At 43.5% G+C, this 20,663-nt stretch overlaps 3 protein-coding genes across 3 annotated transcripts; 2 read left to right on the top strand and 1 right to left on the bottom strand.

Annotated features, from left to right (window-relative positions):
* The first annotated feature begins 1,468 nt into the window (after positions 1 to 1,468).
* On the top strand, positions 1,469 to 5,016 carry nudt9 (nudix (nucleoside diphosphate linked moiety X)-type motif 9). The gene is made up of 8 exons (XM_028986809.1): positions 1,469 to 1,566; positions 1,905 to 2,120; positions 2,217 to 2,306; positions 2,384 to 2,470; positions 2,552 to 2,663; positions 3,664 to 3,810; positions 3,884 to 3,968; positions 4,190 to 5,016. Exons 1-8 carry the CDS (start codon positions 1,475 to 1,477, stop codon positions 4,333 to 4,335), a joined length of 975 nt encoding a protein of 324 aa, XP_028842642.1. The 5' UTR covers positions 1,469 to 1,474; the 3' UTR covers positions 4,336 to 5,016.
* Positions 4,845 to 16,418, bottom strand: cln3 (CLN3 lysosomal/endosomal transmembrane protein, battenin). Its single transcript, XM_028986808.1, has 15 exons — positions 16,165 to 16,418; positions 16,055 to 16,088; positions 15,883 to 15,979; positions 15,726 to 15,803; positions 15,450 to 15,529; positions 15,207 to 15,292; positions 14,717 to 14,789; positions 9,141 to 9,284; positions 8,914 to 9,041; positions 6,067 to 6,119; positions 5,919 to 5,987; positions 5,755 to 5,810; positions 5,591 to 5,684; positions 5,364 to 5,504; positions 4,845 to 5,286 (listed from the first exon to the last, which is right to left on the bottom strand). Exons 1-15 carry the CDS (start codon positions 16,235 to 16,237, stop codon positions 5,170 to 5,172), a joined length of 1,323 nt encoding a protein of 440 aa, XP_028842641.1. The 5' UTR covers positions 16,238 to 16,418; the 3' UTR covers positions 4,845 to 5,169.
* Positions 16,419 to 17,259: 841 nt separating this feature from the next.
* LOC114794682 (tryptase-2-like) lies at positions 17,260 to 19,318 on the top strand. Its single transcript, XM_028987400.1, has 5 exons — positions 17,260 to 17,360; positions 17,499 to 17,664; positions 17,740 to 17,999; positions 18,071 to 18,216; positions 19,074 to 19,318. Exons 1-5 carry the CDS (start codon positions 17,312 to 17,314, stop codon positions 19,248 to 19,250), a joined length of 798 nt encoding a protein of 265 aa, XP_028843233.1. The 5' UTR covers positions 17,260 to 17,311; the 3' UTR covers positions 19,251 to 19,318.
* Positions 19,319 to 20,663: the final 1,345 nt, after the last annotated feature.

Here is a 20,663-nt window from a genome sequence, read left to right as displayed (position 1 = left end):
AGAGCGACTTACAATCAGTAGTTACAGGTACAGTCCCCCCCCAGAGCAACTTAGGGTTAAGTGTCTTGCTCAGGGACACAATGGTAGCAAGTGGGATTTGAACCTGGGTCTTCTGGTTCATAGGCGAGTGTGTTACCCACTAGGCTACAACCACCCCAGCACAAGCACAAGAGGTTAACAGCAGGGAAACAAAGGCATTCACCCAAGATCATCACACGCTTCACCATGACGCAAGGTGTTGTTTTTCCTCCAAATGTAACTTCTTGGGAATTGTGGTCAAAAAGTTCAGTCTTAGGGTAGTAGTGGCCTAGTATGTAACGCATTCACTATGAACCAGAAGACCATAAAGTCCCAGGTTCAAACCCCACTTAGAGCAAGACACTTAAGTGTCTCCAGGGGGACTGTCCCTGTAACTATTAATTGTAAGGCGTCTGGTAAATGTTGGATATGTAACTCTTTCAGGCCTGGAATTGGCCTGAAAATTGGTCAAGATGGCTGCCAAGGGGACTACATCTTACAGATGTTTTTACCTGTAAAACGTAGACCCTTGGCAGCCTCCTAGACCAATTTCCATCATGTCATGTCATGCATTTTGGAGGGATGGCCAGTTCCTGGCAACATTATTCTTGTCCCTAATTTTTTCCCCAAAATATGTCTACTCACTCACGCGTCCATGATTAGGACATGGCTGCCAGACCCACTGCAGATGGTGTTTCCAATGTTGTTGGTAAATCCCTAAAGGCTTGAGCCAAATTAGTCTGACATATCTATGCAATTACGTATTTCCCCCATCTACTCTCTACGTTCCGGTGCTGGTGGGGACAGTCCCCAGCAGATATCGCTTGTGACACGATCGAACTAAGGGATATTGGGCTCTGGGAAACCATTTGTCCCCTGTACCGTGACATGGAACAAAAATTTGAGCTTTTCTGCACAATTCATGTATTGAATTGGCCAGCCTATCGGTGTATGTGACATTTGGCAGGACAGGAGCAGGACATTTCCAGCGCCGAGGACAGGAATCCCTTTGTTTCGAGAGACGCTATTGGGTTTTGATCCGTTGTTCAAGGATGTAAAGTGGAATGTCAGTCTCACTTGCTTCTTCTGTCGTGGTCATTGTTCTTGAATGGTTGTCACGGTAACCACTGGACGTTTATTATAACCCAAGCAGGAATATTTACAGAATTCCAATTTATCGACCGGAGAGATTCGCAGAAGTCACGTGTGTGTCGCGTCACTGGAAATGGCTTTGTTGTTGCCAGATTGGTTTCTGTACAAAGCAAATATTTTCCTTTCTAACTTATTTTTACTTTTCTTACGACCCCGTCGCACTTGTTTACGTGCTTGTGGTCTCCTTTAGCAATAGAGTTTTAAAAATGGTCGTTTTAATGTCCGCCGGTCCAGAAAAAAATTGTCATTAAAAGGAGGCTGATGAGTCCAACCTGGCGCCCACCCGGCGCGGAAGCGCGCAGAGATGTTCGGGCGTGTACCGACCTGGGTCCGCTCCGTTCACGCAGCACTGGCGCTGCTGGCTTTCCCGGACGCGGTTCGTGCAGCTGGAACCTGGTACCGTTACCCCAAACTTCCTCATTCATCCTCACTTACTCTTATCTTTACAGCGTCAAAAAGATAGATGTAAAAATCCTAATGTAAACTAGATTTAGATTTTTTTCTTATGTTAATGCTATAAAATCTTTGCAGTCGTAGCTTCATTTTTATTTTTTGCTGTGGAACTGAAACAATATTCATAGAAGATGTGCATCAGCATGCAGTTGTTAAATAGAGCGCCTGCTTGATTTATGCGTATGAAGTGCTTGACATGAATTCATAACTTCATTATCAGCTGATTCATGGAGTTGTTGGAGTTCAGGCTTGTCGTCTTGACCTGTCATTGTCCTCTTCAGTAAAACCAGCAGTACCAGTTTCTACAGTCTGTGTGCCATGTCAACCATCCGGCACAGTAAGGCACGGGGACGTGTCTACCCCGGATCAGACGTGCTCAGGTTCCCGGTTCCAGATGACATGGTGAACTGGGACGCGCCCTGGCCGGAATATGGGCCTGTTCTGCACACCGCCCCCTCTGTTTTGGCCAAGCCTGTTTGGGCAGACCCTGAAATTGGGTGAGCTATGAGATAACTAAAAAAGCATGAAAGAGCATGAATGATAATGGTGTAAGGATGAACCTATGTAAGCATAAACATCTGTTGTCGCCGCAGATCGTTCTCTCCCATTTTCAACTGTCTTGACGGGTCCGTTGACAGAAGGAGTCACGAGGGAGATTACCGCGTCGAGGACGGCAGGCCACTGTGTGTAACACATCACCAGACTTTTCTCAATTTAGTACTGTATGCAACGCTCTGACGATCCTCTATTTCACATGCAGTAACCCTCATGGCCGAACTGGTTTGAATGGGAGGGGTTTACTGGGACGGTGGGGACCCAACCATGCAGCAGATCCTATCGTAACCAGGTCCTTTCAGAATGAAACTCTTTCCAGCAGCTCCCGCCTTGTACCATTTCCGAGGTTCTGAAGTCTGTGTCTCCGTTTCAGATGGAAGCGCAACTCAGAGGGGCAGCGGGTCCACCATCCTGTCTCTGCGCTGCCCATACTGCAGTTCATCTCGATCATGAGGAAGGACTGTGGGGAGTGGGCGATACCGGGGGTCAATATTAATCATCATTAATCATTATTAATCAAGTGGTGTGAAAGTGAAGTGATTGTCATTGTGATACACTGTAGCACAGCACAGCACAGCACACGGTGACACAACGTGTCCTCTGCTTTTAACAATCATCCTTGGTGAGCAGTGGGCAGCATGGGTGTCCAGGGAGCAGTGTGGCCCCAGTGTGCTTTGCTCAGTGGCAACAAAACTTTCCTTATTTTATCTCAAATTACTTTTGTTTGATATTAGCACAGTTTTTTTTTTTTTTTTTTCAAACGTTTGCCTATGAATCTGATTCCATAGTTCTGCTAGTCTTGTACATAGCAACACTCCCACTCACAACTGACACAATCCAAAATTGAGTTAGTTGTCTTCTTCCTTTTGCAGTAGCACTCTAACAACCCTGAATGTGTGATGCAAAAAACGCGACCACAATCAACTCTTCCCACTTTTAATGTGACCTATAACCTGTAGAACCACCGCTCGGTCCCATGGTATGTCCAGTGCTGTGGACAGTTGCTGTACCCAAGAAGACAGAATGCTGCAGTTATATGCTGCAAAAGGCATTTCAGCAAAATATTTGTTTAAGGACGATTGTGCTTTTCCTGTTTATTGAAATGATTAGATCATGAGTAATAACGGCGTTACAAGTTATAGGACACATTAAATGTCGGAAGAGTTGTGAAAGTGAATTACGTTTACTAGACTAGTGTAGCCCCTTCTTTTGTTGCCCATGGAGCACCAGATTTCTCAGGATCGACAGATTGAAGTCCGTGTTCTTCAGACCACACTGTCCCCAGCCTTTTGTATTCTGTATTGATGCGTTTGCGTCCTTTGACCCTCTGGACGCACAGTTGTGTCGGCAGCAATCTTTCCACCCAACCTCTTTTGCCCTTACGGACTAAAACAATCAGGCTTGCGTATGTCTATTGACCGGGTATTTCAGCATGATAAGTCTAGGAAATGGCAGAGAGCTGAGAGGGCTGGTTTTGGTTTGTAGGGAATGGTGGACCCAGGGGAGCGTGTCTCCGTCACACTACAGAGGGAGTTTTCCGAGGAAGCCCTGAACTCTCTGGAAGCCTCTGCTCGGGAGAAGGAGCAGTTACAGCAGCACATCTCCCAGCTGTTCAGCTCACCAGGACTGCAGGTGACACGCTGGACTGTAGTGGTGCTCAGCATGTCGGAACCAGGGCTCACACCACCAATGATTTACGTTTCAGGTTTATATAGGTTACGTAGATGACCCGCGAAACACAGATAATGCCTGGATGGAAACTGTCGCTGTCAACTTCCACGATGAACCAGGTTTGTTTTTCTGTGATCTAAATGCCACAAAAATGATCAGGTTGGTAAAAACTGAAACGTCAGACCATAATATGCGTTGGAATGACGATTCAGAAAAAAAACTGCCCCTTAACGGCTACTTATGGAGCAGGCCACTATTATTCCCAGTGTCACAGACACCATGACAGATATTTTATATGTTCTGTCATCAGTAAATATCTTTTTTTTTTTGTTTTTTTTAGGCACCAGCGTCAGTTTACTACCACTGCACCCTGGAGACGATGCCGGCTTGGTTAGCTGGATGGATGTCGACTCAGCCCAGCGCCTCTATGCAAGTCATTCCCACTTCCTGGAAACGGTTGCTAAGAATAGGCACGCTCACTGGTAACAGGGACCGCAAAACGTATTTAATACATGATCAAAGAAATACTCATTATGTTTCTTTTTACACTGAAGCCAGTAAAACCTTGAAGAAATGCTGCTTTCTGTTTTGGATGTAGTGTAATAAATTACATTCACTATGACGACACTAGGGTGACATATTGCTGGAATATATGCACGTGGAATCTATGGAATGTATTTTACTGTGTACTTGTGAAGTTCTCAGCTCCTCCAGCAGAAGATGCAAAGATCATTTGTATTTAACTGGTCTGTTTTGGATAAATGCAGCTCGTGAATGATTATGCTCTCTAGCCTGTTCAGGAATATTTAATGACCCTAAGTATATCGCCAAGGAAACAAAGGGACGCCATCAGGACAACTTTGGGATAAGGTCCAAAGGTCTGGACCTTAACCCAGTAGACATACAGGCTCCCTATCCACTCAGGCCGAGCCTGAAAGATTCTGGCAAGAAGACTGATTTTAGAAGATAGCTGTAACTAAGAAAAAGGGTCTAAATTCTTTTGAAAGTCTGTTTTTTATTTTAATACATTAAGAGAACACCTTTGTAAAAGACCATATTCAGATAATCAATCAATTTTAGTGTGAGACATAACAAAAATGAACAGCTTTGAATATGCACTCTATGTTTTCAAAGTAACAATAAATATGTCAGCACGTTTGTCCCTAACCGTTAGTCATATTTGTCTAATACTTTTTTTTTGTTATTCGAATTAAAAAACATTGTATTATTTGTAATGATATATCATTACAATATATAAACCCTTGATATCATTCAATGATTTTGGTCGTAAAAAAAAAAAGATCTTTTGGGGTTTGGATGTCAGAGGGAGCAAAAGTATCTGTGGACGGGGAAGGCTGCAGCAGCGGACAGGGCGATGCCCAGACTGTCTCCCACGCTAGCGGCTGCCATAGCAAACTCTTTCTGGCGGTCGCCCATCTGAAAGAGGCAGAACACTGATGTGAGCTGGAGACGCGGGGAACCGAGACATGCGCTCTGACCAACCAGACACCGACCTCCTCGTGAATAAGGTGGAAGGTGTTGATGTACGCAGCTCCCCCGAGTAGTCCTTCGTATGAGACGATAGCAAACACAGCCCATGCACTGGGCAAGAGTTGCCAGTAGACGGACAGGAACAGGAGAACAGCATTCGCAACCTGGTGGGGACGGGGGGACAGGCGGACAGGCACACTGAATAAACTCCAACACAAAATTAAAAACATTCTACAGCACGTCCCCTTACCTGCAGACAAACCAGGAGCCAGATTTTTCGGATCTTTATGCAGCAGAGAGACGAGCGGGAGACCAGCACACCAACCTGGTACAAAACCTGGTACCTGAGAGAGACAGAGAGTGTCTGTGCTGTGCAGACGCTTGTTGCCTGCAGAGGATTTAAAACATCCATACCATCTGTACTGCTCAGCGTGGGACAGGAAAAAGTCTGGGAAATACAGCAGCTCCAGCTGAGAGGGTGAATTGGAGGAGAGGTAAATAACAAAGGTGAATATTCCAAAGATGCATGAACTGGGAATTAGACTCAGAGAAGGTGTAAAGGCAATTAAAATATCTACCAGGCCCTGGTTAATGAAATACTCTGCAAAGTAGACCAGGCCCAGGGGAACGATGAACCTCAGTAGTTCCTTAGAGGACCAAACACAATTAGTGAAAAATGCAAACCACTGAGAAGCAGGGATAGAAGGAGGAAAGGAAAGAACTCACCTTGAGAACAAGCAACTTTTCTTTGAAGGTCAAGACTCCAGAGTACTTTGGCTCTAACAAGAACAAAAAAGAAAAAAAGTCCACATAATGTCAGACCCAATGCTTCACACAGAATGCAACCCACTGGTTCTGAAGCTTTTGGGTTTTTTTATTTAGATTATGAGAGCAGAAGAGATTAGCAGATGGGGATTAAATCATGCAATGCATCCAGAACATATTCACAGTGTATTCTGTGGGGAGAAAAAGACATTTATTTAGATTTCTACTCACAACACCCCCCAATGACGTTAAAAATCTTTACTTGAGGTTTTTGCAAATTTATTAAAAAAAAAAAGAGAGAAATCAGATGTACAGAAGTACATAACTCCACATGTGTTCATTAATAGTTTTGATGCCTTCCGTGAGAATCTACCAACGTAAATGGTCATGAAAATAACGAAAACAGATTGAATGAGAAGGTGGGTCCAAACTTTGGCCTGTACTGTATATAAGTGTTCCCAGCCTTTGCCATGAAGTGCATCCTGTTTCCCCTGATCATCCTTGAAACAGGATCAGTCTGTGAATGTCCTAGTGTGGCCCAGCCAGAGCCCAGACTTGAATACAACTGAACATCTCTGGAGGGATCTTAAAATGGCTGCATTGACGCTTCCCATCCAACCTGATGGAGCTTGAGAGGTGCGATCAGGGAGAGGGGCCTTAGTCAGGTAGCTGACCAAGAAAAGTAAAGTGATTGTTATTGAGAAGCACAGCACACAGTGACACAACAAAATGCGCACAGTCACAGACTACACGTCAAACATGGCCATTGCAGCGTAAGTTGCGATAAGCCACATTAACTTTTTTTTACTCACACATTTAATTAAGCTTCACAGCACGTGTTAAGCCTACTACGAGTTGCTTCACTGCTGGGAAGGGTTAGGCCGGGGGTCGGCAACTTTTAACTTTAAGAGCCATTTGGACCCAGATTCCACAAAAGAGAAAGCACTGGGAGCCGCTAATTCTTCTTGAAATGTGAAATAAAGAGAACTTAACTATATAATAACTATATCCCCCATCAATCAGCAAGATTTCTGGCTCCCAGTTGTATTTTGGAGACTTCTCAACTTGTTACCTGTTATAAACAATCCATCTATCCAAATTCCAAACTCTACACCATGGCCGAGACTAAAAAGATTTCCAAGGATGTCAGGGACAAGATTGTGGACCTGAACAAGGATGAAATGGGCAACAAGATCATCACCAAACAGCTGGGTGATTGTTCACAGATGGAAGAACCATAAAATAACTGATTATCTTCCTCGATCTGGAGCTCCACACAAGTTCTGACCTTTCAAAGATCATGACAACGGTGTGGAACCAGCTCAGAACGACTCAGGAGGAACTTGTCAATGATCTCAAGAGAGCTGGCACCACGTTCACCAAGAAAACAGTTGGTAAGTGAAGTGATTGTCACATGTGATACACAGCAGCACTGCACACAGTGAAATTTGTCCTCTGCATTTAACCCATCACCCTGAGTGAACAGTGGGCAGCCATGACAGGCGCCCAGGGAGCAGTGTGTGGGGACAGTGCTTTGCTCAGTGGCACCTTGACAGATCGGGATTTGAACCGGCAACCTTCTGATTACGGGACCGCTTCCTTAACCGCTAGGCCACCACTGCCCCACCACGACGCCGTGAAGCACTGAAATCCTGCAGCCCGCAAGGTCCCCCTGCTCATGTACTGGTTCACCACTGAACACCTGAATGATTCAGAGGAGGACTGGGTGAATCAAGCTTTTTGGCATCAACTCAACTCGCTGTGTTTGGAGGAGGAGGAATGCTGCTTGTGACTTCAAGAAAACTGTCCCCAGCATCAGATATGGAGGTGGACACATTATCCTTTGGAGTGTTTTTCTGCCAAGGGGACAACTGCTCCACAAAGGGAGGACGGATGGGGACATGTACCATTAAATCTTGGGTCAGAGCCTCCTTCCCTCAGCCTGTTCAGTAATCCATCCCTGCTTGTATCTCACCTACTTAGATACTACAGCCATAGCAGGAAAGGTCAGTAGGTATCAACTACAGTACTCCAAAGTAAACTAGGAAGTGATTAGTAGCCACTGACTAAAAGACACTACAACACTAAGGTTTATTCAAACCTATTTGCTTAAATAAATGATCCAATGAAAATACAAAATAGAAAACTTAAAAATATATATCTTACTTTAGTTTCTCAGACAGAAAGTCCACAGAAAACATTTTTAAATTAGACATGCGACCGGTCAAATTAACATTTATTAAAACTAATTTACAACATGTGAAACACTTTTAGCGCGTTTGTGGACCGCTCATTTACCGCACCAGCTCGACCCCAACCCGAACCCAGCAAGTTTTACAGCTCTAACGTGAGGTGTGCTGCGGCGCTTGGACTGCTGCTTTATGTCTAATTCATGTTGTGATAGTTCCATACAGCAGCTTCGATCCACCTCCTCTATCTAAACCCAAAGCAGATTTATTCCAGATGCATCTTTATAAACGTACATTCATGAAACACAACACACATTTGCAGGCGGGGCGATCTGGATCTGTTTTCCCGCCCCCTTACCTCTGTCTGATTGGCCACTGATTGCACATCTTAGATATGTCGCCTGAATATGCTCAACCCTGCACATCTGTCACAAAACATAAATGGCTTGGAGAGGAACTAGAAGCAACCTCTGACCTCTACTTAAATACCGTAATTCGTTTTTATAGTGTTTAGTATGATCACATTCTACAAGGTTTAACAAGTTCATTTTCTCTCGATGCAATGTCAGCCTGTGGTTTGGTAAAAATGTATTTACTCATTAACACAGCAGCCCCTCACCTTGTCCTGGTCCCTCTTCTTCCTCTACATCCTCAATCATTAAGGGTTGTCGCTCAGATCCGGCAGACAGACCGCCCCCTTCCCGGAACTGTGGAAACGAAGTAGGGAACTCCAGACACAGGAAGTAACTGAGAGACAGGACATGTTCAGACAAACAGAGAATCAGACATGCAGTTTTGCTACAGGAGAAGAAAATCGTTCACTGACCCAAGTGATCGATGACTGACCTGAGTGCCATTACAACAGGAAAAACCAGCATGGTCAGGAGGGTCACCTGCGGCGACAGGCCTACTTGTGTGAACAAAGAGTAGAGCAGAGCTCCGCCCACTCCTGCAGCACCTGTACCAAAACCCCATCCGTTCAACACGTGCCTGCAGCAGGGGAGAGAATAGAATTTCTGCATCAGCTGACAGAGGGCTGCCTATGGGCTGAGGTTTGAGCCAGTAGAAACTGAATATGAATTGACCATATTTGAATCAGAGACAATCTGCATAATCAGAATTTACATAAACAGAATTTACATTGTTCAATTGTACATTGGGGCAGTGGTGGCCTAGCGGTTAAGGAAGCGGCCCCGTAATCAGAAGGTTGCCAGTTCGAATCCCGATCCGCCAAGGCGCAACTGAGGTGCCACTGAGCAAAGCACCGTCCCCACACACTGCTGAGCGCCTGTCGTGGCTGCCCACTGCTCACTCAGGGTGATGGGTTAAAAGCAGCGGACACATTTAGTTGTGTCACCGTGTGCTGTGCATCACAATGACAATCACTTCACTTTCAAACTGAAGCTGAATGTATTAATTTGAATCTGAATTCAAATGAATGAACCCAACTTAAAATGAATTGCAATCTGGAGATATCGCAACCCTGATCAAACAGAGCATTCATCAAACTCACATCAAACCTAATCTAAAATATACTAGATTTTAATGTGAAGCACTTTATTGTCTGGAATTGGAAACAGCTGGTACAGTAGCATTTTGCTTCCAGACAACACACCAATTTTCTTCACAGTGCAGACAAATTCCATAGGTTCCGCTTCCAAGCTACATAGTTGAAAACCCCTGAATTTGTGTAATTAATAGGCTAGAAGAGAGGTGACTATTTTACATTTAATACAAATTAAATGTCTGCAACAGTTACATGAGAAGCATTTAAGGCTTATATTAGGGGAGATATCATTAGTTACACAAAACAGAGTTTTAAAGTATATAACAAACAACTGGAAAATACAGAACAAGTGAAGACCTATGAGCAAGAACCATTTATGGATAGTAATTATGTAAATCAAAAGGAACTTCTTGCATTAAAAGCCCAGTATAACGTATTAGGTCAATTCAACAGCCAAAGGTTTGGTGTCATTATTATAAAAACAGTCATATTATGATTAGGGTGGAAAAAAATGGAAAGCCCAACCCCATAATTGTGAATATCTAATCACCACAATTACCCAGTATACAACCCCACTGTGAAATAAGCGTTCATTTATTACAACTACTTCCAAATCTTCATGACACTTCGGCTTTCATCAACATGGGTCTGTCCAAATGCCTGTTCAAAACAAATAAACCCATTCTTGTCTGGGTGTCTTATCCACTTATGGTCTTTAGCCTTTCTTTCACCACCATCAGGCTATCACAAGAACCATAAAAAGTCTCTGTGCTCAGGAGACACCCTCACTTGGGTGCCTTGGTCTGCAACCAATGCTACGTTTTCCTGTCTGAACCTGGTAAGTACCAATGTACTTGTAAGAATTCAGAGAATTCAAATGGCACTACAGTCAAACACAACTACAGAAGATAAGCGTTTCTAAATGGGATGTGCACCCCATGATGGAGAATAGGTCTTTCTGATAACCTCTGAAAGGAAAGATGTATATTACTGGTGATTTTCCTCTTAAACTTCCTTTGTAGACTTATAAAGCTCATGATGATAGCTCCACTATTGGTTCACCTGGTTATACTGGGCCATCGACACATCCAGAAGCTTGGCGACTGAGATCCTATTGGCAGTAACACTAAGGACAATCCAACTCACCAAATACCCTGTCCCCACCTCTCAGTGGACCATTAACGACCCAGCCCAATAAGGTCTTGGCTGCATATGTACCTTCGCCTTGGTTCTTGATAACTTCCCACAGTTCCAGGCACTTCTGTGCATTGGTGTCTATCAACAATTCCACCTCTGTCTGAAGTTAAGGAATTTTAATGCCCTCTAAATAATGCCCCGAGGCTTTGGATACTGTTGGGTGAGAATGTTATTTGTGCTCACAGGCAAAGTTCTTCAAGTAAAAAAAATTGTGAATTCCATACATTTGTGTCTATGGACGAACGAGAATAATAGTCTTGACTCCTGAAACATTCATCATGAGATGCTTACAAAACGTGGCTGTACTCCCAGGGACTAAGAATACATAAGTATGTATTAGCTTGATCCCTGACTTGGCTTCCCTGACCTGTACAGGCACAATATAGTGCACACATCCATCTTGGCTGCATGGCTCTAATGACACAAACGTATTGTTCACTGATCATTGTAGTCTTTCGTCCATATGCAACAATGAGGGATGATTCTGTCTGCCGAACACTGAAACAACACTGCCTTCCTTCAGAACATCCAGCCTTTGCCGTTGAGTCACCTTATTAAACTGTGGGTTCTCCAGAGAATGCCGACCTTCACACAAACAGCATGGCTCTACGTTATTCCTCTGTGAAGCATGACCTTTTCATATACACCTAGGCTTGGCGTCATCTGACAGGTTTGATTGTATATGTAATAAATCGCCAAAGAGGGGGTTAGTTAGTTAGTTGGGAGAAATGGGAGAAAATTGACAGTTCTAAACCCTTTCTTGGCAGTCAAAGATATTCATGAGGAGTGTTGATAATAAAACAATGGCAATTGTCTGAATAACACTCATTCAGTATCAGATGCACTTCAGTCTGGTCCATGGAAAAAAATCTCTCCGCCTAGAGATACCAAAGAACTAGAACTCCTATATGGCCCTATCCCCCTAGCTATATCAGAGAGGGGCCATTTGGCCTGGTTATTTGAACTAATATCCTTAATCACGTGTGAACGGTTGTCTTTTTTTTTTCTGCAAATGTGGCAATTTGGAGGCTATCGGTTCATAGACAGACATGTCCCAACCTGCCTCCCATCTTGCGGCCATGCTCAACTGTACATTTTCTTATAGTGTGAAGGATGTCCCAACTCATCAAAAACAAGAAGCTTTGCAAGCGACTTTTGACAGTTCTTCTGACTTCTTCTGTTGGCTCTCCATCAAATGTATATGTTTCTAGTTGGCTGTGAGGGAGTGGCCTCCCTACTTGTTCTTCAACACACACTGTGCCATCTTTTGCCATCTCATATTTGGAGTCTTTCTGTGAGGGCTGTGTCTCCAGCCGACCTTTCTTCTTCGGAGTTCTACTCTCTAACCCGGAACACATCTCATCACCTGAAGACACGTCAGAGTCTGAACTCTCTTGCAAGTGAATGGATGCTTCCCTGCCATCCGAATCAACGGAGTCCATGTTTTGTAGCAGAGCCAAAGCCTCGGCAGCAGCGTAAACTCTTGGCATCTTTGTGGCTTGTTTGGACCCGTTACCATACCACAGCCATGCCTAAAGTAATCTAGCACTAGATTTACAGAGTTTTTATTTCCTGGTGAGAGTCCCGAGGTGTTTGTCAGTAGTTTGTCAGTAGCCAGGTCCAACATGCTGGACCTGGTGGTGGCCAATTCCTACGTTCTGTACAAGGCATGTACAGGGGGGTGGGAAGACAAAAGAAGATTCTTCTAACCAAGGAACGCCATTGCTGATTTATGCAAGAAAAGCCAATGGAGACAGAGAGGAAGGCTGCTGCTGTGCCAGGACTTGTATGGACAACTCAGTGCCAGGTACAAGAAAACTGCAACAGAAATCGTAACAGGTTTACTTGTGCAAAGTGTTACAAACTCACTTGCACCAATTGCAGGGATGATGGTGGGATGCAAACGCTGCATAGTTTGAAACACTCAAAGACTTGTGTTTCCGTATATTTTGTGAATGTGAGTCTATCATATTTGCAGGTCAGTCAGTGTGTGGGATATTTTGTATAGATATGGAAGCTTTCCATGTCATACACAGAGGTTTGGCCTGCCTTGGATTTGAGCCATCCTGAATAAAAAAAAAATGCAAATGTGCCAGGCCTCACTGGTAATGGGTTCTTCAGGTAATGGGGGATGGGGAGTGACACATTCCAATGGGCCAACCATTTACAAATGAATGGGAGCCAATTGTCGGTGATTGACATTTACATTTTACATTTACAGCATTTATCAGACACCCTTATCCAGAGCGACTTACAATCCTTATTTACAGGGACAGTCCCCCCCTGGAGACACTCAGGTTTGCACAACAACATGACAACTTGAAGACTGCAATAAAAGCCGCTTTAGATTACTTAAGGCACTGAGTTAAGGGAGTCAAGGACAGTAGAACAACTGGTAGTATTTTCCTTGAGAGGGGAGTTTGTTGATTTGAAAAAATGGTATACAGTGTGCTATCTGCAGAACATTTGGTATTAACACATACTGGAGGGTAAAGGGGAAGGGAGAGAATTCTGTGCCCTCTGGTGCAATTTTGTAGTTGCTGTAAATGATCAATTAATTTCTGACTGTTAATTTCCATGCATCCAAAAAACATGTATGACTTACATCTTGTAGGCACTTTTGCTAGACCACCTCCAAGACAAGAGCACTTTTATCCCTGTTTCTCCAATTATTTTATACTAAAGAATCAGCGCAAATGAAAAGTGAATTAAAGAATGACAGAGGTATCACCTGAGTAACGAATGATAATCAGGAAACATTTACTCTTTTGTTTCCCTGCATAATTCAGTTTTTCTTTAGAAACTCCCAAGAAACTGTGAAAAGTGTATCTTAAACTCACTTGTACAGAATTTGTCAAAAAGTTTGGTTCCACCCAATCTACAAGAGTTTGCAAAGGACTTTCACGTAGAAGACCACAATGGAAGCATTAATTCATCACACTTTGGATATGGCGGATCAGGATGCCTTGGTTTGTCTCAAGCTTTCTTCCCATTTCTCTGCTCAGGGAGTTTTTTTAGTGTCGTGTGGCATGTGCTTTGTTCCAATGTACACTCTAAAAAGTGCAATTGATTAAATCTAGTGAGGGAAAGAGAAAAAGAAACCTTATGAAAGACACAAGCAAGAAATCACAAGCATTTATGTCCTGAGAACCAATTTTGTCTATTTATTCTCACTTCCTCATACAACATTGCCACAACTTCCTGTCTGCACCAAACAATGGTGTTAAATGGCGTAATTTCTATGACTGTCCCCTCAACTTCTATAGGCCGCTCTCCTCGTCGTCCCGCCTCTCTCCTTTTCATTATCATTTAAAGCTACAGACACCGAAACTGCGCGTCCTGGGGAATCTCATTGTGGGACTGGCTAAAAGTGGCTGTAATTCTAAGATCTATATAAAAGCCAAAAAAAATCACAAAACCTTTAATGTTCGTTCAAGCACAAACATGTGCTGACAGGTTGTGTTCCCCATTTCTAAAAACCACAAATCCTCCTCACTCTTGTCCTTGGGATGAGTTATGGGTGCACTTTCCTGACAGAATAATGCAACCTGCCACACACATCAGTATATTGTAGGCAATCACCTGACCAAGATCCAATGTCTGGACTTCTTCTTCCCTATTCCTGTTTATGCTTGTTTGTGTCTCAAGTTGAATCACCCTGCAATACAAATGGTTCTACAAGCCTGGAAAAAGAAAATAGAAGTACAAAACTCTGTACCAGCTGAAGAAGACCATGATCGAGAGAAAGGAGAGTTCCCCCAGTCCTGAGCTCACACTGGCAAAGACCACACCTGAAAAACACACACATACACACGCAATCAAGAGTGTTGACGCTGCCTCATCTGATGTGAAATTTAATGCAACACAACACTTGACATAACTACTCTTATCATGGAAATGGTAGAAAAGTGACTTGTCAGCTCTGTGGTTACAGATTCTAGGTTATCAGGAGAAACCATATTTCTAGAAACTCACAGCAACTGCGGTACTGATCCAAATCATGATCCAAACCGTTTAATCCAACTCCAGTTTAAACACATAAAATGTGCCAGTTTGAAAAATAACATCAGATAACAATGCAGCAGTGATCAGTGATCAGCAGAGATCAAAGCGGCTGATGGCGACCTGGTCCCCACGCCATTCTGTAGGTTCGCCGGTTCTCTACAGAACATACTACTAATGCAGTGATCAACACAGTGACATTTTACCCATTAAACTCATCCACACAGAGCCAGAGAACGACACCAGCAAAAAGCTGACTGCTGCCGAGGCAACACAGACCAGCACACGCAACCTGAAACAACAAGGGGAGATGAACATAAATGTCTTCCTCCATCTAACTGGACCACAGATAGTACAGGCCTAAGCCAGATGTGGAATAAGACACATCTGTTTGGCTACAGTCTGACTGTTTTATGCGGATGGTTTGAGGCACAGGCAAACTCTCTTACCCATAAGGCACTTTGTGAATGAAGAAGGGAGCAGAAATCTTAATAAGAACGGTAGGAAGGATGTCAGCCAAAAGAACTGCCTGTCAACACAGAGGAAAAAAACCCACCCCCACAGTGAAATTCTGATTTAATAATTTAATTAGAACACGTTGAATAACAATAATCATTTGAAAGTCCCATGCATTAATATTATAGTGGATGTTAAAGATCACAGGAATGTTCCAAGTTAGTAAGTGTACAGATGAAGCCTTTTCTTGGTTTCAGGTACTAGAATACCGCAGTAGAGACAGGGTTGCAGTCATAGGGCCCACTGCTGTTGTGCTGGGGGAGGGAGGCGTTTTCTGTGGCTGAATCCTGGTGAGAAAAGCGGCAGACACCAGAGGATTAATGCAGCAGGACCGGAGCAGCCGCATCCAGCAGCGAATCGACTCACCGATAAGGTCCTGTTCTCTGCCCCCTGCTTCTTTAAAATGTCATGGGCCGCACTGAGCATCACCACGTAGGCGAGGTTATTACACAGTCCCAGCAATCTGCGAGGAGAGGGAGCGAGATTAATCCCACGATCTCCCACGGCAGGACACTCGGCAGGATCTCCCGACACTCACCCGAATCCCAGCAGGTTCCTCGTCTTCGGAGAACCTACAGAATGAACGAAAGCTACATGATATTCCACAAACAGGACAGCAGCAGCGACGTGACCAGATTAAAGTCAGACCTCGGTCGTCAGGCGTGGGGACCAGGTCGCCATCAGTCGCGTTGATCACCGCTGGATTAGTACTCGCGTCCATGATGGTTACGGATCAAACCGGATTATTATTATTATTATTATTCCTGCAATCTGTCATATTTACATGTTGCACCAACTTTACATTCTGGCGGCCCGTTGTCACTTTATTTCCGAAACCACTCTCATTTCCCTAAAAACTCTCCGGAGTTCAGGAGACGGACGAACTAGGTGCAACATCAAAATAATCCCGCCACACAAACGCGGTGAGAAACGTTCCGCCTGCTGTCGGGGATCAGCTGTCAGCTGCTCCTGTGCAGATATCATAATTCTACACAGACGTTTTCCTGCAGATGTAAATGGCAGCAAATTCGTCCAGAATGTTGTTCTTGCACTGCCTGTGTCCCATGTGTTTGCACTTCCAGAGAAAGGTTGTTTCAATTCACTATCTAACATGTATTAAATGATAAGAAACCTCATTTGAACTTGAAAGTGAAGTTGCAGCACAGCAGACACAACGAAATTAATTAGCAAACCAGAACTATTACCGTTGCCATCTAATTCCCTCTGTCCTCTGTATTTAACCATCACCCTTGGTGAACAGTGTGCAGCCATGACAGGCGCCCGGGGAGCAGCGTGTGGGGACAGTGCTTTGCTCAGTGGCACCTTGGCGGGGCAGGATTCGAACCCACAACCTTATGATTACGGGTTCACTTTCTTACCTGCTAGGCCACCACTGCCCGGCCACTCAACTTGAACTTTCAAACATTTTCTCTCTGCCATCATAAATTGGTAAAAAGGCCTCTTTACCTTCACTTCACTAGAATATTTGACTAACCGTGAAACAGATGGTGTTTGAAGGTGAAGTTTGCCTGAGGATGGAAAACATGACATGTTTGATTGAGCAATTGCTGAAACATCAGAAACTATCATTGAATCAGGTGCAGAAACAGCATCTTCCTCATGAAACGATGTCTGAAACCACACAGCAAAAACCAGCAAGATGGAGCATGAGGATAAGCTTCACTTTTCATCAGATTACCTCCACGAATCGCTTTTATACAAGCTGCAGATGCAGCATTCTCGGCAGTAAATCGCTGTAGGGCGGGTGGAGGGGCAGAAGGAATTCTTGTCAGATATGATGTGCATTTGGCTGTGTGTATCACTGTTACTGGATGGAGTTCAAGGTGGGCAATATCATCTGAAATATCAGGATATGGTTCTTTTTAAGTTCTAACACCATAAACTATTATGTCTGTATTTTACATCTTGTTGCCATGTATGCATGCTATTTCTGAGGCTGTTTCTGCCCTAACTGTTGTCAGCGTTCATTCATGCCCCGCTGCGAACCTCCATAGTTGGTGGAGAAGATGCTCCAGTTGGCCAGTGGCCTTGGATGGTCCATGTGAAGGTCTCAGGAAAGAATCAGGTGAACTGTGGAGGTTCTCTCCTCAGTGATGAATGGGTTCTTACTGCAGCTCATTGTCTACAGTAAGTGTGGATTTATATTTATCTTGGTGCCTGTAGTTACCTGAGATCTTCATACCGCTTCATGTTCTCTTTCAGCTTCTCACAGAACCCACAGCTTGTCACGGTCCAGCTCGGAGCCCACAGCCTGAAGAACTCAGGCTTTTCATGCGCCATCAAACAAGTTGTGCTTCATCCAGATTATAATCTGCCCAATCACGACATCGCCCTACTGCAGATAGCTCAACGCGTTGAGTTCTCCAAACTGGTGTCCCCTGTCCAGCTACCAAGAGCCACAGACCAGTTCAACAAAGACTCAGAATGCTGGGTTACTGGCTGGGGCTTCGTGGGAAAGGACAGTAAGTGTAAATACCTGCGAGAAGAACCATCACATTCATCTGCTCTAGCTGTGTCTTTGTCTCTCCTTCAGCACCATTAGGTGGGAATCAGACATTGCAGCAGGTGAAACTCTCTCTTCTGGATAACGTCTTCTGTAAAAACAGCTATGCGGATATCACCATCACTTCTAGCATGCTGTGTGCTGGTGTCCTGGAGGGTGGAAAGGATGCTTGCAAGGTGACAGATACGTTCTTTGTTCTGACTTCTGAACTACATGCATGTTTGCCCTCAAATTACAAAAAAAAAAAAATCAAATTACAAAAATGTTTTTTTTCGTGGAGTGCCTCTGTTTGTATTTTGCATATATTTCCACCCTCAGAGCACTTTTTTTGTATCTCAGTGCTTCTGTAGCCATGTGTCCTCAAATAAAAATGATGTAGAAGGTGCACGTCAAAGTCCTTCAGTGTCCATCTCCTTATTTATGGAGAAATTGTCTGTGGAAAGGAGGAATATCACATCCATTTCTTAGATTAGAGGGTTACTGCAGGGTTATTGGAGGGTGCTGCCCAGTCATTAAGTCTTTTTACTTTTTCTTCTGATACAGTTTATGGGGTGGAGTTAGGTGGCGTTCAGTGTTGAATATAGCCGGTGGCAGCCTGTCAGAAAGGGGATCCGAGCTCCCATTCTCGGCACCAAATTGTCCAATGTTCAGAAAGGCTGGCCCTGGATGTTGATCTATACAGGAACATTTTATGAGACTCCTTTCAGGTTAATATGGCTACAAACCAGAACTAGCTGCCACCAGTAAGTAGTTTTCAGTGTGACTGTTTTGCTAGGGATGAATCCCAGACTGATTTTGTTCATAAAGATCTGTAAATGAAGCCTGAACCTGGGCTGCACCACGTTTTCCAGTTATGGTCCATTTGAAAGTGCATGTTAATTATTCTGAATGTTGATGTCTTATTTGGATTTGAGTTGTTATGTTTAACCAGTTGAGTAAAAAGATACGCGTCAGCAAATAGACAGTGTGCCGGTAATATGCTGTAACATACATATTTTTGATAATTTTGATCTGTGTGTTCATATTCTCACAGGATGACTCTGGAGGGCCTCTTGTTTGCCGGGCGTTTGATAAATTTGTCCAAATAGGCATTGTGAGTTTGGGAGATGGCTGTGCAATAAAGGCAATTCCTGGAGTCTATACTCGTGTTTCCAGCTACATCCAGTTTATAAATGAAACGATCCGCAAGTCCGCAACCATTCATATGTGACTCCGTGATGTTTCAGCAGCTGTCATCGCACTTTTAATACATTTTGAATAAATCTGAATACATTTGCATGTTTGGTTTTTATTATAATCAAAGTTATTGTTCATTTAAACCTTTCAGTGGACATCTCGGAACCAATTCCAGCAATCTACTACTAGTAGAAGTGTTAGCACTAAGGGCACCATCCAAGTGTAACATTCCACTACTCTTAAAACCATTAATTAATTAATGTGTCTTGATATGAAAAGAAAAATCTCACATGAATTAGCAAAGCCTGTTCCTACACGTGTATTGGTGCTTTTAATAAAGCAGCGTAAAACTTTCTTTGTGACCCTGCCTGGCTCCCTCAAGAAAATAAGTATCGATAGATTTGTTAGGGCTGGGCCTGCCTTCGACTCCACTGTCAGCCGAGAGGTTGCTGAAAATGAGCGAATGAGTGAGGTACGTGGGAAATGCAAACATATTACAAACTTGGGTTTTGCATATTTAGGAATCAAGTTGGTGTGAGAGTTCTTACCAAAACCAGACTATGCTGCTGTCAAACAGGATTTACAGAATCATATAATTTATTATACAGTGAAAGTACCTTGCATTCTGAGCAATGTTAATTAATAGAAGACAAGCAATATTAAATCTGCCTATAAACACAGTTACCACACTAGTCAGGTAGAAAGCATTGTATCCATCATTGAATCATTTAAAAATAAATATATTTTTAATAAATGTATTGCCCTTAAAGCCCTTATCCAGAGCACCTTACAATCAGTAGTTACAGGGACAGTCTCCCTGGAGACACTCAGGGTTATGTGTCTTGCTCAGGGACACAATGGTAGTAAGTGGGGTTTGAACCTGGGACTTTGTGGTCTTCTGGTTCATAGGCAGGTGTGTTGCCCACTAGGCTACTACCATCCATCAGTGTTTCATGTTGTTGCTGTGTACTGAATAATAAGAGCAAGTGTGAAGTAAAAATTGTTTTAAAAGTAACAAAAATATTTTTTATTAGAAAAAACATGGCTATAAAAACAGAAAATGATCATATAAAACAAGGCTTCCTATAGACACCCTACAAAATACTTACTACAGGAAACACCACAACCACAAAGCATTATATAAAATTTAATGGCAGAAGTGATTTGAAGCAGCGTCCTCGTCCCTCTCTTCGTTCTCATCGAAACCTGATCTCAAAACAGAGGCAGTTGACCGAGTCGCATTGGGGTGGCTGGCAGGTGCAGGCGCAGTCCCACATGGTGCACTGCAGATAATCCAGAAGGGAAAAGGATTTACAACGTGAAATCAAGTATTCCTGAACACACAGGGCCTGGTGTAGAAAAGCTTACAGAGTTAGAGCATGCGCAATGTTCAAGATGGTCCACCAATGGCGAGCACTGCATGTTTTAAGATGTTTGATCTTACTTA

The sequence above is a fragment of the Denticeps clupeoides genome, chromosome 7 (assembly GCF_900700375.1).
Source record: "Denticeps clupeoides chromosome 7, fDenClu1.1, whole genome shotgun sequence".
NCBI lineage: Eukaryota > Metazoa > Chordata > Actinopteri > Clupeiformes > Denticipitidae > Denticeps > Denticeps clupeoides.
The sequence above is the reverse complement of the archived record's forward strand: the minus strand, read 5'-3'. Positions and strand labels throughout refer to the sequence as shown.